Source organism: Nycticebus coucang, chromosome 11, assembly GCF_027406575.1.
Source record: "Nycticebus coucang isolate mNycCou1 chromosome 11, mNycCou1.pri, whole genome shotgun sequence".
Taxonomy (NCBI): Eukaryota; Metazoa; Chordata; class Mammalia; order Primates; family Lorisidae; genus Nycticebus; species Nycticebus coucang.
Window position 1 is genome coordinate 106,134,151 of NC_069790.1, and position 25,477 is coordinate 106,159,627.

General features: G+C 39.8%; 2 protein-coding genes and 1 pseudogene across 15 annotated transcripts in view; 1 reads left to right on the plus strand and 2 right to left on the minus strand.

Moving 5' to 3' along the window:
- The window catches only part of CALD1 (caldesmon 1), a 221,655-nt gene that overhangs the window by 178,248 nt on the left and 17,930 nt on the right, over nucleotides 1-25,477 (plus strand). For 8 of the 14 annotated variants that reach the window (XM_053609393.1, XM_053609391.1, XM_053609395.1 and 5 more), the window contains 4 exons: nucleotides 6,909-7,055; nucleotides 10,834-11,965; nucleotides 13,496-13,573; nucleotides 18,447-18,592. In XM_053609393.1, the coding sequence (XP_053465368.1) occupies nucleotides 6,909-7,055; nucleotides 10,834-11,965; nucleotides 13,496-13,573; nucleotides 18,447-18,592 (1,503 nt within the window). The remainder of the gene's footprint in view (nucleotides 1-6,908; nucleotides 7,056-10,833; nucleotides 11,966-13,495; nucleotides 13,574-18,446; nucleotides 18,593-25,477) is intronic. The other 6 variants (XM_053609399.1, XM_053609402.1, XM_053609403.1 and 3 more) reach the window with 1 other exon arrangement.
- CYREN (cell cycle regulator of NHEJ) overlaps nucleotides 1-25,477 on the minus strand; it is a 275,649-nt gene that overhangs the window by 91,937 nt on the left and 158,235 nt on the right. The gene's annotated exons all lie outside the window — the stretch shown is intronic.
- On the minus strand, nucleotides 18,599-24,872 carry LOC128598719 (60S ribosomal protein L5-like; annotated as a pseudogene).

Genomic DNA, 25,477 nt, shown 5'->3' on the forward strand with positions numbered 1-25,477 from the left:
TGTAACTGGGCCTCATTATAGTGCTTTGAGCCTTCTCTCTCAGGCTTTTTCTCATTCAACCTGTGGGTCTGCGTATGTGTCTGTATATGTGTTTGTGCTTACCAAGCACACCAAAAAATAGACGGTGATAATTCAAAGTCTGTTCAGCAGCACTCTTACAATCTCTTTCAATACAGCAGTCCTGCTCTAGCAGGGAAATTTTTTTAAAAGATTCCCAAATTCATATCCATACCAAACTTTTTCTGGTAAATTCTTTTCTCATTTATGAAAAACTATTTTTCAGAAATATATAGATGCAGTGGTTTATAGAATATAGATTCCTTTTTATGCATCACTGAAGTTATACTTTATAAAATGTTTCGTCAATAAAATAACAGAAGTATAAGCAATTGTCAATGGTACCTTAATTTTTCTAGATCTTTTAAAAGGATCCTCATTCTTAAAATGTTAGAAGTCACTACTATACAAAATATAGACTAAGTCTTTTCTCAGATCCTATCACTTAGCAGTAGACTATCTTTTTTTTGTCTTTCTAAGAAATACTATTTATATTCTATAATAAAAAATACAGTAGATCTCTAAATTTGACTTATTGTTCACTACTAGATGGCTGTCTAGAAAGTATCCAACCACGTAATATCAGAAATAGAAACATATATGGATGAATACTTTCTGGACAGCCCTCATACATTTAGGGCATTTTAAGAGGTTTCTCTTCTAATATATTTTTTTCTTTTTTGAAATTTCAGAATATGACTGGGGTACAAATGTTTTCTTTTTTTTTTAAATTAAGTTATATATACATAGATCATGAATACATTTATGCATATGTGGGATACAATGTGTTGATTTTTGACTACCTTAACGTGTGTTGATCTGATGTGGATATGTGAAACAAGAGAGCATGTGGATATAAAATGAAACAACTACTGTGACGGGCAATTTGATAGACTCTTTTACATTTAAACCAATGCATACTATTCCTCTTCTCAGTATCTACCCTACAGAAGCACACACATTGGAAGCAATAGAAAAAAAAATGGAAAAAAGCCAAAAATGTCCAGGGATGGGGGAATGGTTAAATATGAGATTTGGTTGATGGCAAAAATAAGGAATGCCTTGGTGAACTGACTTTGAAAAGTCAGGAAACATACTACTAAATTTTTTTATTACAAGATTATGACTATATCATGCATACCATATATGTAAAAAATATAGAATAGTCTAATTGAAATGCAAACCTGATTAACTATTGAGTCATCCAGAGTTAATTACTCAGAGTAGTACTATGAGTATCAATATAAAATAAGTAAATTCTGTACTCTTAACTGTACTTCTTTGTCATTTTTGCTGGGTCTTTAATGATCTTAAACATGTAATAAAATCAGCTCCCCCCCACAATAAAAATAGTTATATTTTTTCCATTATTTAATTTTTAATCATGGCTTCTTGGTGAGAGATCTTGTTTTGTTTTCTAAAAAATGCTAGTGCTGGCATTTTACTTGAAAACTTTAAGGATGATGTCACACAGACTCAAGTCAGAAAATAGCAACATGGAAAAAAAAATGAAAGGGATTGGAAAACCCTCTTCCAACTTTGGGGAATGTGTGGTAACAACAAAACAAAACAATCTATATTATAGACGAGATTATAAAAAGAATAGTTCTACACATTGGGAAATATTCGATGGAGAAGCTGGGGTGGGCGGGTCCCACAGCAGCAGGACAGCCAGAGCCTTGCTCCAGTGTCTTGCTGGAGAAGCTTCTGCCAGTTCCTCTTTTTCTCTTCGGGTGCACATTTAGACACTGCCCTTCCAGATGTACAGAGTCCTCATTGATTTTCCTTATTTGCCATGCCTGCAATACTTTTATTTAAATTTTCTATCTGAAAGGCATAGGGTGTAGCCTTCCTATCTTTTTATGTGACTATACTGAGGCAGCAGAACTTTGGAGTTAAAGACTTCCAATGCCTTTGGTATAAAAGCCACAGCACTACAACAGAGTTTCCCGTTGTATAGAGCGGTTTTTTCTTATCATGTAACTCCAGGGCCTTTAAGCAATGGTTCTAGAAACAGAAAGAAAGCCATTCCTCTTTATTTTTACATATACCACTGACACAATCAAATAACATCATGTAATTATTGTGGACTCTTAAGATTGTTTGCATGTATTCATTACCATGTGTGCACACACGTATGCACACCACACACACACACAATCTATGCTTCTCCCAAATATTGAATAAGCCATTTTTCTCTTAACTGGCCTTCCCACCAAAAGGTCCATCGTATGTTTCCACTAGTATTCAGGCCAAGAGATGAGCAAAGGCAGTTTCCAAGAAACACAGCAGAACACTCCGCAGTAAACTCTCTTCCAAGCAGCAGGGGCGGGACGCTCATGGAGTCAGATCAATCAAACATTTAATTTAATAGTCGCTTAACAGATCATTTGTGGATTAGAAAAAAAAGATCACAGTAATACATATTTGATTAAAACTCTATTAAACACAGTTCAGTCGAGTGGTGCCTGTGGCTTAGTGAGTAGGGTACCGGCCCCATATACGGAGGGTGGCAGGTTCAAACGCAGCTCTGGCCAAACTGCAACAAAAAAATAGCCGGGTGTTGTGGTGGGCGCCTGTAGTCCCAGCTACTCTGGAGCCTGAGGCAAGAGAATCACCTAAGCCCAAGAGCTGGAGGTTGCGGTGAGCTGTGACACCAAGGCACTCTACCGAGGGCAACAAAGTGAGACTCTGTCTCAAAAACACACACACACACACAGTTCAGTCATTATCTGATGATTCAGAGAAACTTCACGTCCCACATTGCTTCTGAATCATCTGGGAAAATCGGCTGTCTTTGTTCTGTGGAAGATGGGCAGACTGGTTAATACACATTTGCTGAATTTTCACAGAGGAAACAAATAGATTGTTTTGCTTTTATTACAACCCAGTGGTTGGTTAGGTATGAATTTTATACTCAGCAACATTTCAACTACATTTAAATCTGGTGTGTGGAAATCAGAAATGTTAACTTTTTGTCTTTAACTGAAGCATAAAGCAGAGGTTATGCTATCGTTTGGATATATTAAAGTTATGCTTGCCTCTACTGGGGGGCAAACGCTGCTTTAATGATGAAATTAGCACTCATACATTGCTGGTGTTATGGACCTTTTCTGGAAGGCAATTTGCCAGTACATATCAAAACCTTTTAAAGTGAGCATACTCTTAAACTCAAAGATTCTAACTTCTGAAAAGATATTCTAAATAAGTAATTGAAAAAAATGGCAAAAGTGTATTGAAATGATGTCCTTTCCAGCATTGTTTATAGGAACATAAAGTCAAAAAAATTCTTAAATGCCCATCAGTATAAAATTCGTTAAAGAAATTATATTAATAGTACACCCTATAATTACTATGTTTATACATATACACTTTATGTGTATATATACATACACAGATAGAATATTGCATTGCTATTGAAATTATGTTTTGCCAATATGTTAAAAATAGTCATAAACAAGGTAAATTAAAGAAATGGTTTATGAAATGACATATACAACATGACTCAACTTTAGTAAAAGTGAAAATATCCATGCATTCATAGGAAACTGGCTGGTAGAATGGCAAAACATAACTATAGTCCCGAAAGTAGAAGGGAAGAGGAGAGAGAGGGAGGGGGAGGGGGAATATGGGAGGAGGGAGGGTATTGGGGGACCTCACCTAATGTGCGTGATGCAATGGTACATTTCAAAACTATTAAGAAATGAGTATAATTGTGATGGATGTGTTATTTAGTTCAATGTAAGCATTTCACATATATTGAAGCAGTACCCTGATCCCCATAAATTCCTGAATAATATATTATTATATTATATATTATTATTATTATATATAATTCCATTATATATCAAAGCAGTACCCTGATCTGTACAAAGTTATAATTTAATAAAAAATAATAATAATAAAATGGTTGGTAGACCATATCATCTAGTATCACATTCATTTCTGGGTGGTATGATCCCAGGGAGCTAGTTTTTACTTTCTCATTTATACATTAAGTATTGTCAGGTTTTAAAAAATAATAAGTGTGTGTTACCTTTAACATCCAAAAGAATAAACAATCAAGATTTTTTTTTTCTATTTTGAAAGAAAAAAAATGAACCTGTGGTGTTAGTATGAAGGGCAGGTTGCCATGGAAGAGGCCTAAAAGCTAAGAATCTACTGTTTGTTTTGACGGAGGGCTAATGAGGGGAGTCTCACAGTTGGAAACTGCACACCTGTCAATTCATTTGGTGTGGACACAATTTCACTTATAAAGTATAAAGTCAACTGATTAGTTATTGAGCCTGGGCACATTGGGACTGAAAATACCATGAAACCATTTGGATTTCTTATATTCTAGACAAGGAGCTACCACTGGAGAGTTGTTACCTATAAATTTTCATCTGTACCAAGCAAAAAGGGTTAGAAGAGAAAATGGAGATGATCTGGTTGTTCTCCTCCAATGAGAAATCGAAGAAAGATTAAGTGTGACCTGGCCTCAGTGGCAAATCTAGTGCGTGTCAGAGCCAACCGCCAACACCGTCCAGCCATGCTGCATATCGAGTAGGAAGGAGAAAGAGAGTAACCCCTCACATTTTTTAAGTAGAGAGGGAAAGTAAGGGCTTAAACTTTGATTCTAGTAAGGAGAGGGAGGAGTGTTGCTTCGAGCACAGCAATGTCCCATGTGGAACTTCTGTGCCTCTTGCTTATCTTGAAAGAGGACTCCCCAAGTAAAATCCGTGTCCTCCTCATGGCTGATCCAGAGGTACAGAAGGCCAGATTGAGACTTTCTGTTTGATTAGCTTGGGAAGCAGTCATTCGGGACTAATTCTCCCTGCGACGGTTCAAGATGTCAACTGAGAAATAAGCCGAAGGAATATCAGGCCAAGAATTTGAAAGGTGAAGCCAAACCTCTGGGAAGGGCTTTTGACTGCCAACTACAATGCGATTGAATTAGAAGAGAACATGCAAATCATGTCACTTTGTCACCTCAAACTCAACAAGTCTAAAATTGAACTCATCTTTCGTCCCAAAGCAGCTTCTTAACTGAACTGTCTAAGGATGACAGTACATTGCAGTATAGAACACTTTGCCATGACATTATTTCATTTGATTATCATTCACAGGGAAATTTAACTCAGATTAATCAAATTGCTACAAAAGAGTACAAGACCAGTTCTAAAAAGCACGTTGTCTGAGTCCTGATCTGGTCATCTATGATCAACTATCTCACACGTACCACCCTGCCCTTCCTTCCATATTTGTGAAAATAAACCATTTAGTTTTGTAGCTTTACTAAGTGACACTGTTTACATTGGCATTTGAACGTTGCCCACCAGCAGATTTTAGTAAACATAAAGTCAGATTTTCTCAAATAACAAAGAACAAACCAACCAACTTTCAGAAATGCTCATCCTGTTTTTTATAAGAACCCTCAGTGAAAAACCATTCATACATTTTATTTCAGGATGATGAAACAGATGAAATAAAGGACTGGATCTCAGCCTCGTTTGTAAATCTAATGTGAGCAGACCATCATCAGTTGTATTAGGTTCATAGTATTGGTATAAATGGTATGGTCCTGCTGTTTTGTTGAATTTATAAATTATTTTGGCTTTTTGGTTATGTAAGAATTACAAGTATGTGCTAGAGCTCTGCCATACAGTATGCCAAAAGTTAACAGTACTATATCACACACTTAATAATTTTTTAAGAGCCTAGATCTTCCTACAGTAAAAAGAAAAATATTGGTGTGAAAAGTTTATGTATCTGAATTTCTATTTATAGATATGTAAGTATAATAACATTGAAATAAAACACTTCAAATCTCCAAAGTAAAAAGTAGCCCGTCCTTATCCCCATTCCATCCCCATCCCTCCCACCCATCAAGTCAGCTCTGCCGGGACTGGCCAGCAACACCCGTGCCTTCTTGGCATTTTGTATCTCAGAGCATATCACGCCTTCAAAAGTAGCCAAATCAACCATGCAGGCCATTTTCTCCAATTGGGGCATCTGTAGTTTCACAGCCCTAGTTCTTTATTTGAGAATAAGTATTAGGGGAAAAATATCTAGCATAGTGATACTGGTACTATAATTTGCTTAAGATAAAACTGTAAAAGCCCAATAATATATCTCTCTGTGTCCCTTCTACCTGCCTCAGCCTATACGCATCTGTCCACAGGTCCACCTGTGGGCGACTGTGATGGGCCCAGGGTTTGGATGATGTGATACTAAAGCTTGGTCTGGAGCAGGAGAGGGGCCTTAGATGGAGCCTCTACCCCTTCAAAATGCACCGACTCTAAAGCCTCCTACCAATTGTCAGTGAAAAGGAACTAAAAGGACAAACGAAAGCCAAACAAAGAAAATGCCCTGCTCCAGATGGCAAATGGCAATTTTGCTTCTTAACACCAAAGTCCCAGTTTGGTAGCATAACTTGATTCTTTTCTGATCTTTGTTTCTATGTAAATAATTCACATGACCTGCTGAATCCTTTTTAATGTGCATTTTGATTATTTTCAGTTTAATAGTTTGTATTTCTGCTTTTACATTTTACATACTGATAATAGCTTAGTAAGGACATCTAAATTTGCTAACAAAGACAACCCGCTTTTGTGTGATTTTTTTTTTGTTTACATTGCTATTCGATCATTGTAAATCACCCTCTGTAGCTATTGGATTCATGCTTTTCAAATACTTAAAAGTCTAAAAACTAGTTGATTGGGTTTCTAAACTTAGCAACTGAACCATCCTTTTAGAACTCTGGTGCTTTAGTCAAGTTCAGAGAAGTGCTTAGGGCTGTTCCTATCAAGAAGTTGATGACGATAGTTGGCAAGTGGCACCCTCAGGAAGTTGTCTTTGAAATGTTGCAGAATCGCCTACCAGAGGAATGATGATGATGAAGAAGAGGCGGCCCGGGAACGGCGCCGCAGAGCCCGACAGGAAAGGCTGCGGCAGAAGCAAGAAGAAGAAGCCTTGGGACAGGGGACAGACCAGGTGGAGGTGAATGCCCAGAACAGGTACTGTCCTCTTCAGAATGGAGAACTTCTAATTTGTGTCTTTGTCTGTTGAACAGAATCTGTCAGGCAAAGCATCCCCTTCTCAGCCCAGCTCAACCCTTTTCCAATTGATCTAACTTGTTTAATTACTCTGTGGTCATTTTAGGCAACTAATCAGATTGGACAGATTGGACAACTAATCTGATCTGGACATCAGAACACAAATATTCTTGTCTCCCCACCCCACGTCCATTCCCATCGCCTAAACATAGTTAAGTTGCAGGTTTTTATTATATTTTATAATCTAGTATTTTTTAAACTTACTACACACAGTGAATAACTTTAAAGAAGGAAAACTATTGACAGTCATTCTATAGAGCATTGGTATCTATTTTGAACTAAAGATTTATTAGTTTAGTATAAGCATTCTGTGTGCCTACCAGTAACTTGTGAATTTTAGAAGTAGGCATGAAGAACAGATGTCTTCTTTTTCCTAATAGACAGCCTGAATCAATGTTCTCTGATCACTCTAAAATTCAGCAAGATGCAGAATCCTGCTGAATGAAATGTGAATATTCGAACATGCTCAATGAGTTTATTACTACTACATCTTTTCCCGCTCAGGCCCTGGTGGAAATTGGGGAAGTCGAGAATGCCTAATAGGTTCAACTTCTTCAAAAAGGGCTTTTATGACAGAAATAAAGTCACACAGTTCTCTGTGGTAATGGTCAGTGTATGTCATTTATATACCTCACGGTCTGGAAAAGTTGAGGATGTTGGGAGGGGGAGAAAAATAATTTTAAATTAAAACTATGGACAGATTAAATACAATGGATCAACTATGTAAGGTCTCACATGTGGCTTTGGTTTTAGTTTGTTTTATTTTGTTTAGTTCTGTCTATTTAAAAAATTCTGAAAGGAATAGGTCCTGGCCTCTTTGACTTAAATTTGAGAGGCTAGGAGGTCAGAAAATTAAGTTCATGAACTCATCCTTGAAAATGTGCCACATACCTCCTTGCTGAATATCACCTTGGTCACCAGATGTCCCAAGGGAGTACTTTGAAGGTGACCATGGTGATATTCATCAATGATGTGTGTAGCACATTTTCTAGGATGAATTTGAGAACTTCATTGTCCTACTTCATACAGCAGAAGGTTTCTGAAAACAATCTTGAAAATGCTAGCAGGCAGCCGGGCGTTGTGGGGGGCGCCTGTAGTCCCAGCTACTTGGGAGGCTGAGGCAAGAGAATCGCTTAAGCCCAAGAGTTTGAGGTTGCTGTGAGCTGTGACACCACAGTGCTCTACCCAGGGCAACATAGTGAGACTCTGTCTGAAAAAAAAAAAAAAAAAAGGAAGAGAGAGAAAGAAAATGCTGGCAGGCAGAATGAATTCAACAAGGAAGCTTATTGGATAGCTGGAGAAATAGAGCCCTGGTCCCTTGGTAAATAGCTCCTAACTGGGGAGAAAAGACTGTAAAGAGGATGCAAGTATGATCTCTGGGGTCCACTACTTGGCTTTGAATCCCAATTTGGCCTTTCACTAACTGTGTTACTTCACTTAAGTGAAAATAAAAATTATGCCTTTCTCCAAAACATACTATTAAACCTAATTTAAGTAATAATGTATGTAAAATGCACAGTGCCTTGAACATGGTAAGTACTCAATAAATTTTCACTATTAGCAGTCTTACAGAAGGAAAGCAGCATAATCAACCACTGCTTTTTCTATTTTTAAGCTGAAGGGAAAGGGATAGAATGAGTTTTAAAAATGGCATTTTGAGGCCTTTTCTCAATCTAGTTATTAGTGAGTAGCCAGCAATGGCTTCTTGCTTTTAAAACCTTATTTCTGCTCCTATTCCTTTCTGTTTTCACATTTTATTGTTATGATTCAACCAAATCAACCATTTAATTAAACCAAAATTCTTTATTTTTAGAATAAAATATTTTCTTCTTTGTTTTTTATTTTATATTTCTTTTCTAAAAGCAAAATCTTTTGGAAAAGCATATTCAGGTCTGTGAATATGTGATTTATCTCTGAAATGTTAATTAGTCACTTCTTAGGATTAAATCACTATAACTGGCACTTAATAACAACATTAATGATATTATTGTCATGATTTATAAACAGGCAAAGAAAGCTCCAGTATAGTTGGTTGGTTTCTTACCTCTTACCCTAATCTGGCTACCACTTTGGAATTTGGGTACCTTTTTAAAATTATCAGAATTCAGTTGATTCAAGTGACTTACACATAGATTTTTCCCTCTAAATTCTAAACTCTTTGTATTTTTAGGAACATTTGATCCCCTCACATATCTAATTCATGAAGACAGTGTCCTGTAGCAAAAGCTAAGGCCAAGAAAGTTTAAAACCTAGCCTTTACACTGCCATTTTTATTGTTAAATATGAAATGTGTTTTTCCAAAATTAAGTGAACTTGAACTGCAGATGAGCCAAGTTTGGGATGAACCATGAAACTTGATGGAGTTTCGAAACATTGCAAGATATATTCTTCCAGCTCTGGTCACAGTTCTGGTATCACATGACTGGTAGTTTCCTGCCAGTGGAGACAAACACCCTGATTTGGGCAGCGTCCAACATCCTGCAATAGTGAGTGAGGTGATGGACATGCTGGAGTTTGGTTTTTAGAGACTTTCTTTCTTTTCTTTTTTTTTTTTTTTTTTTATAAATGTCTAATTTAACTGTCCATTGTCCTCTATAGAAAAAGAAGGACAGGAAACCCTTTATTTATGGAAATCTTGACAAAGAAGGTAGTAGTGTATACACTGGTTAAGTAATGCTGGCTGCTGTAACAACGAGTCCCTAAGCTTTAGTAGTTTACTGCAGTAACACACACCAGTTCAGTGTGGGTATTTCTGTCTAGTAAGTAGGTGGAAGCAGTCACCTAGCTTCTTTCCTTTTGCAACTCTACCAACCCCAAGGACATTAAGGATTGAGGCTGCACCTCTGCTTTGTAATTACCTTGGTTTAAATACTTCTGTTCACATGTCACTGGCAATCACTGGTCACATTGGCCCCAGCAAGGTGCAAGGGAGAGGAGAGGACAGGAACTGTCACCCTCACTGGCAATCCCTCCCCTGTGACAATGGAGCAGGAATTATGGTAGACACTTCCGTGAGGGTCATTGACATATACTCCCCTCTCAAAGTACCCTGGGTCCCCCCAATCCAGATCAGGAATTCTAGACTTGGTGACACGTGAGAATGCTATATGACACTAGAAGAATTCACTCGTTACTTCCTTCTCTTCATTTGAATCCCCCAAGAAACAGGTCCTAAAATAAAAGATTTGAGTGTACGTAGTTCATTTGTAAGGTGATCCCAGGAAACACTAGTAGGGACGAGGGGACATGAGACAGAAGAGGGAATATCTGGTTAAGTAAAGGTTGTGTTAACCAAGCATGTTACCACTGTGGGCATCTGGAGCTTAACTCCACTGGGGAGCTCTAGGGTCCCCTGTGGAGCATGGACCTCACATTTATCCAACTCAAATGGTGGGGGGTGCTGAGGTATTTATACATGAATGCTCATCAATTGTTTTTCGACATTAAGAACTTCTAGCATGTTGAAGAGACTCCAGTGGCCAGAGAAAGACCAAGGGCAAAGCCATGCATGTGCTGGCAGTGGACAGCCAGGCAGGCGTGCCCCACATAGTAGCACCCCCGGGTGTCATGGGCATGCTGCCACCAGCATCTGAGCAGTCCCGGGTAGCACAGGCTATATGAACACAGCTGACTCAGGAATCAGCCAGCTGTCTTTGGTGTTGTTCTTTCTGTTGTGCAGTGTGCTCGATGAGGAGCCCAAGACAAGCCCCACAAACACCCAGGTGGAAGGTGATGATGAGGCTGCCTTGCTGGAGCGCCTGGCTCGGCGAGAGGAAAGACGCCAGAAACGCCTTCAGGAAGCTCTGGAGCGGCAGAAGGAGTTTGACCCAACAATCACAGATGCCGGGCTGTCACTCCCAAGCAGAAGAATGCAAAATGACATGGCAGAAAATGAAGCTGCAGAGAAGGAAGAGAAAAGTAAAAGTCACCAAGAACGATATGAGATAGAGGAAACAGAAATAGTCACCAAGTCCTACCAGAGGAACGACTGGAGGGATGCTGAAGAAAACAAGAAGGAAGAAAAGGGCCAGGAGGAGGAGGAGGAGGAGGGGAAGCCAAAGCAAAGGAGCGTTGGAGAAAATCAGGTAGAGGTGACGGCAGGAAAGAAAACAGAAAGCCAAGAGGAGACAGGGGTGATGTCATTGAAAAATGGGCAGATAGGTGCGGAAGAGCCTAAATCAGAGGAGAGGGACCTGGGTTCAGATGCAATTCCCCATAATGAAAAGACAGAAGAGGAAGACAGGGAGAGAGCTGAGGCAGAGAGGGTACGGTTGGAGGCCGAAGAAAGGGAAAGAATCAAAGCCGAGGAAGACAAAAAGATAGCAGATGAGCGAGCAAGAATAGAAGCAGCTGCCCAAGAAAGAGAAAGGAGGGAGGCGGAGGAGAGAGAAAGGAGGGAGGCAGAGGAGAGAGAAAGGAGGGAGGCAGAGGAGAGAGAAAGGAGGGAGGCAGAGGAGAGAGAAAGGAGGGAGGCAGAGGAGAGAGAAAGGAGGGAGGCAGAGGAGAGAGAAAGGAGGGAGGCAGAGGAGAGAGAAAGGAGGGAGGCAGAGGAGAGAGAAAGGAGGGAGGCAGAGGAGAGAGAAAGGAGGGAGGCAGAGGAGAGAGAAAGGAGGGAGGCAGAGGAGAGAGAAAGGAGGGAGGCAGAGGAGAAGGCTAAGATAGAAGAGCAGAAACTCAATAAGCAGCTAGAAGAGAAAAGACAAGAGACAAAGGTTCAAGTGGGAAAGGTAGAAGAGAAAAGAGATGGGAAATGGGTAAATGAAAAGAAAGTGCAAGAAGAAAAACTGCAGACATCTGTCCTAAAGAAACAGGTACAGTAAACATTTTGCACCAAATGTGTGATGCCTGTGACTTATGAGAAATGTAATGCACACGGAACTGAGGCCACATGCATACAGCCTGCGTGCTTTATCATTGGCGAGCTGTTCATTTTTTCAGGCCATAGCAATATGCAAGCATGAAGCAAGAGGTTGATGGCTAAACATTCAATCAACCAAATTTACTGGGACAACCAGAGAGAAACCAATTGCTCCGTGCTTGGTTGTTATGAATACCAAAAAAAATGAATCAATGCAAAGATAATGTATGTGGTGGTGCTGTGTTGACTTAATGATTCTATTCATCTACATCTAAACTCATTCTTTTTAACACCTTCCCTCTATCTGTAGGTCTACATGAGGCAAGAGGCTCATAATACCTCACCTCACCTCACTCATGTGTCTGACATTCAATTAAAAAATTATAAAAATTGGGATGAGAAACTGACAAAAAGAATAATGGTTAAGGTGGGCACCCTGGCTTACACCTGTAATCCTAGCACTCTGGGACGCCAAGGTTTGGGCAGATCACCTGAGCTGAGGAGTTGGAGACCAGCCTGAGCTAGGGTGAAACCTCATCTCTAAAAATAGCCCGGCGTTGTGGCAGGCGCCTGTAGTCCCAGGTACTTAGGAGGCTGAGGCAAGAGAATCGCTTAAGCTCAAGAATTTGAGGTTTCCGTGAGCTATGACGCCACAGCGCTCCACCGAGGGCAATGAAGTGAGATTCTGTCTCAAAAAAAAAAAAAAAAGAAAAATGGTCAAACAATTTCATCTTAAGAAGGCAAAAATAAATCCTCAGGAATTAACTGGTAATTAAGCAGGGAAGGGAGCTGGTTGAACCCTTTTGTTTTAAAATGTCAAAAGCCTGATTTGCCATCATGTAGACCTGAGTTTAATGTAGACTTGCAGAAAGCCATTCATCTTGGATAGTATCAATTTAAAACTGATAATTAAGAGCATACATTTTGCTTTTTTCACCATCTGGATGACACTATTCATGTAGCCCAAGGAAAGGTGAAAATAGTTGGGGTGAGGGGAGTGTTTGTAGGGTACAAAAGATATCTTTTCCTATCTGCAAGACTGCATTGAAAGCATGTACCTAACCACTACTACCACCATCACCCCCCACCCCCAAAAAAGAAAATGAAAAAAGAGATGCTTGCACATTCACCTTTCCTGAGCAAACTCTAAGTCTGCCCTGCACTGACGTTGTCAATCACTCCTGCTCATGAACACAGCTGTATTTGAGATCGTGAACAAAGCACACTGCCCCACACACGAGGTTTGTAAACACACACCAGCAGCGGCGTGTCATGCTAGATTTCAGTAAGCACAGTGGTAGGCACGTGAGAAAATATAGGAGGAGAGCACCCGCGTCACTGTTCAGCACCCAGGCACGGAGGGGGAAGGTGAACGCTGAGAGAGCAGCAGAGAAGCCCTCCGTGCTGCGTGCTCATCTGACTCCTAGAAGCTAGAAAGGGCTTCTTTTACACAAGTGACGTTACCATTCTTGAAAATAAAAAGGAAGAAGAAAGGGAAGCTAAAACACAAGCCAAAAGAGACAAGTCCCAGGAAGACAAGCCCACCTTCAAAAAGGAAGAGGTAAATGTGATTGAGAAGTAAGCTGATTGTGCAGTAGCAGAGAGCAGTGTTTCACCACACATCAGGGGGACAGTCTCTCCCTTGTAACCTCCAATCCTGTGTTTTTCAAGCCCTGGCTCACGACTCATGAAATGGTGAGATAAGCTCAGAGTATCTCAAAATTAGTCAAACGTGTCAATCGGCATTTTAGAAAAGTGAAATGCGATACAAAGTATCAAAGAATGTTGTAGGTAGTAAATATGGCCTTGTCATATAAATTGTCTTTCTTACTGTGGGTGAGAAAGTCAAGTCAAAAAGGCTTGAAAAACACTGCTGGAATCAATCCTCTCCTGCTTTCTACTCTTCTGAGTGCTAATTTTTTCCCTTGAGCCATCCTACTTTCACTACAATTATGAAATATTTCCAACTGGCCTTGATTAATGCTTCAACTTTCCAAAGGAGAAATATCCTCACACATCTCAGTAGAAAATTTGAGAACTGAAAATGATGTTTGGTTTCCAAAAGAAAAGTGTGGCCATATGTTCTGCATTGCATTTCTGAGGCACACACCGGAACAGGTGCCAGGGTGTTTGACTGTGGGTAAGTGAATGAGGCAGTGGACCAAAGGTCGATGCGGATAGAAGGTCATGGCACTTGGATATAATCAGAATGTCACATAGGAACACCTGACCTCGTTTTAACCATGTGCTTGTATTAGCCCCCAAATAATCCTAAAAATTGTGATGATAGCTATTAATTTCATAGTACTTGAATGTGATAAAACCGAATTATCAGAGGTGGGAGGACTTGAATTACTTTGCCTACAGGGCTGGTGATTTGCAGCCCTTGAGTGCCAACCAAACGGACTCCCGCTACATTTCCCTGCCTAGTGTGGCGTTTATTAAGAAAACTCAACATTTTAAACAGAAAAATCCATATTTAGGAAATAGGTAACTAGATTAAATGGGGGATTTACTTTCTTAAATATTTTTCATAAAATTCATGTGAAAATAAGAAACTTTAGTTCATGTCCCTCCCTGTTTCTGATAGACCCTGTGGTTTGGGAGTGAGAACTGAGTGAGTAAGCGCTGGCCATCTGAGGGAAGGAGGAAGTGTAAATGCTAAGAACTGGAAAACTGAAGTTAGCTCTCATGAGGTAGCTGAGGAAATAGTGGAACATGTTGGGAAACAAGGTTTCATTTTGTGACAGAAGAACACCTTACAAAGTCATCTACCCAAAAAAAAAAAAAAAAAAAAAATTTAAGTCACCTCAGAGCTAAATTCAAACAGAAGTGTCCCACACGGAATCTTCTAGAAAGCTTGTATTCCAGGGTGAATGTCTGACAGCAGGAGGAAGCAGGCATGACATGATGACTCAATGCTTAAATACCTGGGGGAAGGGAGGCTGTAGGAAACACCTTTGGGGTTCTATATTGAAATTTTCATTCAATTCACTGAGATCAAATTTGTTGTTAGTGACCAAAGTGTTGTAGGCCCGCGCTGGAGCGGGCTCACCGGCTCACGGCTCACAGAGTAATCCTTCTGCCTCCTTTCAGATAAGGCCCCAGGGCAGCAGCGTCCACTCCCGGGGATGATTTCATACCTGTCCCTTTCTCAATTTGCCCTGCAGCACATTCCAGAGTCCCAAAACTTTTGACCTCTTTTTTACACAAGGCCAGATAAGCTCCTCCACCCACGCTTAAAAAAAAACCAATCTGTGTTCCCCTTTTAACATTGTGTACATAAACTGCTGGCTAAAAGACTAGGTTTTCCCTTTTCCACCGAACTGTGTTGTTACTTTATGTAGACAGCTTTAAATCAGGTTTAAAATGATTCAGCCTTTTTGAACAACTTCTTTTCCTATTCCTTTTTGTTTAAAAAAAAAAAGTCAACTTTCCTTTCCAGGAACCTGTGCAACATGGACAACTAAACACAAATAAATACCATGTGAGACTTCTTAGAGAAATCATTTCCAGAGATCATGCCCACATCTTCAAACAAACAAAAATGGAAAACCTGTCCTTCTCCACTGCAGATAGATCAACAACCTTGAAACTTAATTTAGCTTTCTTTCAGTCCTCTCTAATTATAAAGAGCCCCTTTTAAGTTTTTCACCCAGGAGTCTTTTTGTTTTTTTTTTTTTTCCTGATTTCTAACAGAAAAACAAAGTTTCTGGCAGAGCTGCTCATATGGTATTCAGAGTGATGCTCTTGTTGTTCAGGCCAATGCTTCCCAAATGTTAGGGTGATGCTAATCACCTAGGAATCTTGTGAAATGCAGGATCTCATCAGTGAGGAAGTGTCCATGTGCTGTAACTTGGACCCAGAAGAGGATTTGAGGCTTCTGAAACTAACAAAAGCATATTAAACTTTAATCTGAAAAACTGTAGCTGGTACCCAGCCTTTAAAGCTATTCTGGAATCAAATAATGCAGTGTGTTCCAAACTCATAGCTCAATCCTTTTCATCCTGCTCATTTAACTTTTTGAGTATTTGTCTAGCACAAGAACGTGTCACTTGAATTTCCACCACACTATCCAGAGTTTTAAAATCCAAGTCATGACCTTTGCTCAGGGCCTTTCTGAAGAGTACGCTAGTGTTATCTGTGTATGAAGCACATTAACTCTTTCCGGATACTCTGTTACCTGTCAGCCCCTTAGCACAGATTTCCCTCATGGTAACATTCTGACCTAGAAGGTCTAATGCCTTTCCAAGGGGCACAGAATCCGATGGAGTTGGGTTGGCTCTGCCACAGAATTCAAAAATAAAATGTAAAGGCTCAATGAAAGCACTTTATTTATTTATTGCCCAGAAAGAGAAAATAGTTTTCAGTCAAACTCAAATTATCATTATTACATTGAGACTGTTTCTAAGAAAGTTTCCCAAAAGTCAGATAAGCCCCAAGCACTAGACCCTGTGCCAATAAAGGCCCAGCTTGGATTAAAAAAGGGAGGAGAGGCCTATTTTTCTTCTGTTAGCCATGTATTGTTTTGTAAACCTATTTTAAAGACTTTTTTTTGGCCAATCATTCAGATAATACATTTTGGGAAGATGGAAGTATTTTAGCTGCAAAATAGGAGAAATGAGTTTAAGGGAATTTCTCTATATACAGTGAGATATGACTCAGAATTTGTTGTATGGATATCCCTGAAATGGAGCCCCCCCTCACCTCCAAATTCATATCCCCAGGTATTTCTTAACCAAAATATAAACTCGAGTCCATGGTTACCGGGGCTAGATCTCCCCATGGTGGGCCACAATGAGAATACACTCTGCCTCCTCCTGTCTGTCCAAGGAACACCGCTTTATTCTTGTGCAAGGACGGCCACCAAGGAGCCACAGTCAAGCTGCCCTGCCAGCCAGGCTTCTGTCTGCTGTGGCGTCTCACAACCAACCAGGAGCCAAGAGGGAAATGACGGGATGACAGATTAGGAGGGGATTCTCTACCTTAATCCCAACTTTTCACATACATAGGACCAGCATCCCTGAGAAGTTAGGTGAATTGTTCAAGTAACACAGCTGGTTTGTTGACAGCACTGAAACCAAAAGTCAGGTTTCCTGACAAGCAGGCAGAGCTCTTGGAGAGAATACAAAACACAGCTCCCCTCTCCAGAGTGTCCAAGGAACATCCTAGGTGTATATACCCCAGAGAAAGGCTAGAGTCTTAACTAATTGGGGCAGCATAGTCATGAATAGTGCATCATAGTAATGTAATCAAAATAACCCCCAAATAACAAAATTGAAGGACTATTGAAGGCTCATCAGTAAAGAGCAGAAACAATGTACTCTGCTTGTTAAACATGCACTTTTGGTGTTCAGAGGGTATTTGAAGAATGGGTAGAAACAGGTGAGTGATCGGGCCGGGGAGGAGCACCCCAGGCAGCAGCACCTGATCCCTAAGTTCCTGTGGCCAACCCTTCCTCCTAGGTTTCTTTGGAACACCAGTGCTTTGTAACTGTGTGTTTTGAAAGGAATAATCATGAACCTCAACTGTTTTCACACTCATCTTTTAAGAATGGGTGAGATGATAGGTGAAAATTTGAACTCCCCTCCCTCCCCCGCAAAAAGCTACATAAATTTAGTTTATTTTCAGTCTACCTAGCTCATTTACCATGCAGAGCACAAAACTCACAAAGTATTAAGGCCCTCCACGTATCATCTTCTTCTGTCTCCCATAACAATCACAAAACTCCTTCCCGAGGACTGAAGTCTTACTGGCAATGAAAGCCAAGATAAACTCTGCAGCATTTTCTATTCCATTCTAACTCTAATGGTTTAGATGACTGCAAACGTGACCCTACAAATCCCACATCTCTTGAGTCCTCCTCCTAAAGGTAGGGTTCTCGTGTGTCCCATCCTGGGGACCTGATTACTCATTTGATAAAAATACAAGTGTGGTCTTCACCGGAAGAGGCTTGGCAGATTTAGTTAACCTGGTATGTTTCCTCCTCTTTTCTCCTCATGTGCGTTCTTCTCAAAGATTCTCTTCTCCAAGAAGAAACTGTCCAAGCAACCTGGCCATTCGTACACCAAAGCCACTCTAATACTAAATATTTTTCTCAGTGGAAACTGTAAAGAGCTCATGTGAAGTTTACAGACTCAATAGATTCCAAATGGTAACACTCATACCACTCTAAAAAAATTAAAACCCCAGTGGGATCAGGGATGATCTTGCCTTCCTAAAATGTGGTCAAGGTCTTTTAGTCACAGTCTAAAGGACCATAGCTCAGACTCTAAGAATGTCCTCTGACCCAACTCTACCACACTGGTTTGCTTTACTTCTGAGTTTTCTGGTTTCCTGACAATTTTAGGTCTTATTTGGTGATCCTAACCAAAATCTAATACGTTTTTTCTTTTTTATCATTATGTTTCTTCCTGATATTTACTATTGGTTAGATCAAAGATGAGAAGATTAAAAGGGACAAAGAACCCAAAGAAGAAATTAAGAGCTTCATGGATCGAAAGAAAGGATTTACAGAAGTGAAGTCACAGAATGGAGAATTCATGACTCACAAGCTTAAACATGCTGAGAACACTTTCAGGTAAGGAGTAGTGACTAGTTAACAGTGACTGTGTTCACATGTGGAGGGGAAAGAAAATCAGTCTCCCAGTGACTGTCCAGGGCCTCCAGACAGAAACGTGCTAAGCAGGCAACATGCTTCTGTTGTGAGGTCAGTAGCCATTGTCTCAGAGATACTCAGTCAGCAGGTCCGGCTCCTGTATCACTAACAGAAGACCAGCAGTCACCACTCAGACAGGGCTTAATCTGCTTTTCCCATTATTCTAAAAGACAGATGTGCTTGGTGTCCGTGTTTTTATTCACTGACCTGATATGCTCATGTGAGATCAGTTTATTAGGAAACATTATGACTGGGGTCAGTGTCATTGATTTGCTTTCTATATATGGTCTGACTACCTTTACAGAAACTCTTGTCAGTACCATTTTCTTCTCTCTCTCTCTCTTTCTTTTCAATTGTCTTTGCCTGAAAAATCCTGAGAGAAAATTGCTGTTTGGTTTAGCTTTCAGCAGCCCACTTCTAAGGTCTGAGGAAACTTGCCTTCTTTTGAGCTACCCAATCTTTCTTCTGGGCAAGGGACATTTTGGGATGGTTCCATTTCGTCTTTTTAACTTCTTTCTTGGGCTTCTTCTTACAGATTGGATTATCTCGTATAGCAACATGAGCTTTCTGACACACCTCCCATCATGTCTGGAGTAACCTGGTTCTTTATGCCTTGAGAGAACTGTTCCTTATAAGCTTCTTCATCTTCTTCCAAAGACAATTCATATATTCCCACGATACTCTTCCAACATACTTCAGCATTAAATTCCTGGTTTTCAGAATCATAACCAGGGAATCATTTAGTACTGTGAGGGATAGACAAGCTTTCACCTGCAGCTCCCTTCAGGGCCCCAAAACCTTTATTGCCAGAGGGAGTTGTGACAAGATGGGCACCCCATTAGCATGTGAAAGCACCAGGCTGGCCACCAATGCTTTCCACGTTGTATCCGTCTCCAGTCACGCCCACTTGGCCTTCATAGACCTTGTCCACGCCAAGCCTTTTGAGAAGCCTATGGGCCAGCAACAGGCCAGGACAATATGCCTCACACCATATCCTGGTGGTTGATGTGCAAATGCGGCGTAGACTATCATTTCCCCTTCTACACGGATTTAAGCAGTCTGACAAATGATGGCTCTGTTAGTTACAGGAACTGTCATTCTGTCTTTGGCTGTGTTGTACTTATTTTTATCCTCTGTCACAAGCATTTCAGGGCATAGTGATCAGTTTTACTCCTCATGGTGTTCTGGGTTTCACTTGGTATCTCTTAAAGCAAGCCTTATTCTTGACAATTTTAACAAACCCCATCCTGTGTCTGCAGCCCCACACAGACTTGCAGGCCCAGCAGTGCTAGGTGGGGAGAGGGAAGCCTCAGTACCATTTTCAAGAATGCATCTTCTGAAGGTTACAAATAAATGTTGCATAAAGCTAAGATTGTTCTGTGCCAAATACCTGGGAAACATTCGGTTAAATTAAACTGATCAGATCTCTTTGCCAGGGGACTTTGAGAGCCCTGATAGTAACTTGCGTTGCGACTCTCTAAGAGGGAAGGAGATGGGATGGAACTACTGTTCCCTGCCATACAGTCTGAAAGGCCTTCTTCTACATCTTCAGCTTCCCTCTCCCTCACACCTCTGGAAAATCTGGGCAATTGGCTATAAGACAGACTAGACAAGGATATGTAGGAAAATTCTCATTTCTAGATACAAATGAATACTGAGAGCTCGTTACCAGTTTTGTAGAAGGATTTAAGGTGCAGTAGCCTCCCATGGACACCACGCTGTGCTCCATCTCCGCACACTCCTAACCACTGGTACCAAATCTCAACTTCTGTTATGTCGCTGGCTACTCTGCCAGATCTGCTGGAAGAGTCTTGGGTTCCTGCAACGTGGATTTACATGGGGTGGTTCTTTGGGCAGGAGCCTTGTCTGTAGACCTTGTTTTTCTGAAAACTTCAAATAAGCAGGTCGCCAGCCAGAAGGTATGATGTAGAAGTTTGAGATGCTCCTTACACCAAAGCTTTTGTACCATGTAGAAGCAAGTAGAGCTAGTAGGATCCTCTAAAGGGTTACTATGAATAAATATAGTTGTCCCCAAACAGTTTTTCTACACAAACCTTTGAGCAGAAACCTAGTCATATTTATCCAAAGGAAAGCCAAAAGTACAACAGAAGAAAAGGTGTGCATAAAAGGTCTAAATACAACTGTGAAGGAGTAACAAAGGTGGCGTCTATAGACATTCTTTGGGATTGGCAAGACAGCAGATGTGAAAACTAAGAGTTATTTCCAGTTTATTGGAAATTTACAGAAAATCTACAAAGCAAGTTGATTCAGCTTGGGAAGCTGAGTCCAAATCTTGCTGGAGTGTCTATAGTTTAATATTTTAAAGCCCTAGAAGAGTCTCAGCTTCATGAAAAGTGTGCCATGAATATTACCTAATATTACTGTTGTTTAACTGACAGTTTAAAATACGTTTTGTAGGCATCAGTTTTTCTTAAGGTATGAGTTTTATTTTTGTTAGGAGAAATCATGTTTCAAAAAACTGTTGGGAGAAAAAAGTTTAGTTAACAATTAGCAAACCTGCCAACAAACTTCAGGCAAAGCTCAAATTAATTATTAACATGCTTGTTGTGTAGAAATCCAAAGAGCTGGGAATTCAAAGAAAAGGAGAATCCCAAGAGATGGCAGTGAGTTGAGCACTGAGAACCCAAGCATGTGGCTCTGGCCTTCATTTTTCCATCTTTGGGCAGAAAAACAAAACCAAGAACAAGCTGCTACCCTACTACTCATTTTTGTTTAGCCACCAGCATATGTGGGTTTTAGTCTCAATTAGAAGTTCATGCTGATAGAAACACAGAAGCACGGCTTTCCTTCACGTACTTAGAAAATGAGGGGCGGGGGGCAGGATGAGATATGGTGCCTACTAGCTTGACTGTAGACAAGCTGTGTTCTTTATGGTGAAAGCCTGATGTTCATCTTGACTTAACCCTAAAGGAGCCAAGGATAGGGGACAGAACTTTATGGAAGAAATTTCCATATTAAGTAGCACCCTAATGCCAAGGGTGTGCCAGCACATATAGGCAGAGGTAACGTGGACAAAACTCTTGCCCCTATTTTAAGCATAGCTCCTTAATGTTTGATTTAATTATTGCCCCCTTTGGTAGTCCTGTGTTTTTGCAACTAGATGGTTTTCTCTAAAATGTGGTATAAAAAATCTTGGATTTGATGAGCAAGTTATAGAGATAGCAGATTGTACCAAGGGTGTTATAGAAAGTATAAAATGAGAATTTGGCTTTTCATTTCTTTAAGGTGGGAATTAAACAGGTTTTTTTTCTGATTTTCTCAAAGTATTGATTATAAAACACTCAGAAAATAGGATAAAAATAAGCACCCACCACCTAAAGATAACCACAAGCAACATTCTTTCCAATAACATACATAACATTCAAGATAGACACACGCACATATACAGAGGGTGCCAAAAAATGTATACACATTTAAAAAAAAAAAAAGCTGTACTGAAATAGTAATACTGATCATAAACCGATAACAAAAGATGAATACAAGTCATGTTGAACACCTCTTGTAATTGCAGAAGCCAAACATGACTTGAGAATTATAAATTTAATACATTTTTTTCCTTTCTTAAAATGTGTATACTTTTTTGGCAGCCTGTCTCTATATATTATGTATATGTGTGGGTATAATTATAAATACAGTAGAACCTCTGTAAGTTGACCACCCAAGGGACTGTAACAAACTGGTCAACATATGGAAGTGGTCTGAACATAAGGAACTAGGCCTTATTCATAATACACTGACACATACATGTGGTGCATGTCTAGGTAATGAAAATTAGGTCAACCTAAGGAGGTGGTCAAAGTAGGGAGGTGGCCAACTGTGGGGGTTCTACTGTATATATTTTAAATTGATTCTTGCACCATGCATAACAATATATTATATAGCTAGCTTTCTTACCAATAAATGTAAGCCTACAATTAATGATGTTAGAGTACTCCACTGAACAGATATGACTTATTTAACCAATCCCTAATAAGAGATGTTCTGATTGTCCAAAATGAAGACCCAGCGACACCTAGTGGAATCTAGAGATGTGTTCTGGGGGCCTGTGTTTGGCCATCAGCTCCTATCCAGCGCCATGAACACAAAGAGCAAACTTGGTTTTGAATGGGAAGATTGTAAATTAACTGAGAAGAGGAGTCACAGGCCTGTGAACTTTTAACACCCTGAAAAAGAAACATTAAGTTTAAGGGGATGTTCAACTTTGAGTTCAAGATAAAAGAGTTCATCCTTAGCTGTCAAGAGCCTGAGCACTATTTTAAAACTTTTTAACCTCAGCCCTTAGTAATAAATAGATTTGACATCACGACCCAGGACATACCTACATTTATGTGCAAATTAGTGGATCGAGAAAATGGTACTTCTGCTCCTTGCAATGCACACTAATTTTTTTCTATTTTATTTTTTAAAATGCCAGTTACAATCCACTGAATTGATTTTCTGACAGATAGCTTGAAAAACATTGTCCTAGAGGAAAGAGTATATTCCAAACTATCTCAGTGTTTAAAAAGCATGATATATACACTATAAAATCAATATCGTATGATGTATATCTTGAACCCATCTTTCATTCTTCTTGCTCTGTACCTATTATAGAAACACTGTCCCATTCTTTACATGGAACAAATGATATTAAAGAGTGATAATTCATTTATTCCATTGACAAAAGTGTAAGGAATGGGCGACCTATGTTCAGATGTAGTAAAGACCTCACTACTATCTTGTAATTAAATAACAACACGCTCTATTCTCTTAAGACTATTTATAGCCAAGCCCTTAGAGCACACCATTAAATTCTCCTAAAGTCCCTGGAGAATCCAACTTACATGAATTCTGCTTTAGTGAAAAACTGTGTTCCACTGAAGTTCTACTTTGTGTAACAAACATTTTTTTGAAATTATCAACGTTCTCACTCTAGTAGATGGCAAATTAATTGAAGGATCTTAAGGGTTCAATAGGTGTTTATGATACCTACCCATCTTTTGATATGATTTGTGTAAAATAATAATAATATCAATTATGGTATAAATTTTTAACACGAGGACTCTTAGGATAGTTTTTTTGTCTTTAGTTGTAACATTTTCTAATCCTGTGATAAAATCCCCTCTGGGCCCTCCTAAATCACAAAAGTAAATTCAACCTAATTTCAATTTTAGTTCCTACTTATTAATCCTTGCCCATTTCCTCCTGTTTTATAAGCTATGCTAGCTGATGAAGCCTTCCTTCCACTCAGGCAAGAAGGTAGGTAGACCTAGACTGTAGAAATTCTAGGAAAGGAAGGGTAGGAAACATTCTTCACAGATTTTCTGCCCTAAAGGTTTGGGGTGAAAGGTAGGGAAAGGGGCAGATGTTTTCCATTGATTCAGTATTTTATAAGAACTCATATTTAATTTCAGGTATAGTTATAGTATAGTGGCAAGAAGAGAGAAGTATTAGAATCTGTCATGGGTCCACTGCTTTCTAGCTCCCAAAGTACATAGTTGACCAGCTCCCTGCATTGACCACCTCCTTATGTTGACCTAATTTTCATAGACTAGACATGCACCACATGTGTGTACCAGTACAGTAAGCCTAGTTCCTTACGTTGACCACCTAAGAGACTGTAATAAACCAGTCAACATACAGAGGTGGTCACTGGTGCATGTCCAATCTATGAAAATTAGGTCCACTTAAGGAGGCAGTCAATGTAGGAAGGAGGTCAACTATGGAGGTTCTACTGTATTTACACTAAAGATGATATATAAATTAACATGGATACGATATATAATGCTAATATGACCCGTGGAGGTAAATAGAGTAAATAGTATTTCCTTCCTTTTTTTCCATTTTGTGGCCTGTTTCATGGTTCTTTTTAAAGTTGTAGTAAAAAACACATTAACATGGAAATTTCCCATCTTAACCATTTCTAAATGTTCAGTGTGAAGTATATTCACATTGTTGTGCAACACATTTACAAAACTCTTCATGTAAAACTGAAATTCTACATCCATTGAACAATTTATTCCCTACTTCCCCCTCCCAGCCCTGGGAACTACTCCTCTATCCACTTTCTGTCTCTATGAGTTTGACTTCTTTAGATCCCTTGTGTAAGTGGAATCGCACAGTATATGTTTTTTTGTCTGGTTTATTTCACAGAGCACGGTATCTTAAAGCTTTGTCCATGTTGTAGCATGTAATAGGTCTTTCTTTCCTTTCTTTTTTTTTCTTTCTTTCTTTCTTTCTTTCTTTCTTTCTTTCTTTCTTTCTTTCTTTCTTTCTTTCTCTCTCTCTCTCTCTCTCTCTCTTTCCTTCCTTCCTTCCTTTCCTTTCCTTTCCTTTCTTTCTTTTCTTTCTCTTTCTCTCTCTCTCTCTTTTTTGAGACAGAGTCTCACTATGTCGCCCTTGGTAGAGTTCCTTGGTGTCACAGCTCACGGCAACCTCAAATTCTTGGGCTTAAGTGATTCTCTTGCCTCAGCCTCCCGAGTAGCTGGGACTACAGGCACCCGCCACAACCTGGCTATTTTTTTGTCATCGTTGTCATCGTTTAGCAGGCCCCAGCGGGGTTCGAACCCTCTGGCCCTGGTGTGTGTGTAGCCAGTGCCCTAACCACTGAGCTACTGCCTCCGAGTCTTTCCTTTGTTTTGAAGGCTTAACAATATTGCATTGCATGGACATACCACATTCTGCCTATGGTTCATTGTATGACAGGCACTTGGGTTGCTTCCATCTCTTGGCTGCTGTGATTAGTGCTGCTGTGCACACAGGTGTACAGATATCTCTTCACCACCCTGCCGGCAGTTCTTTTGGATA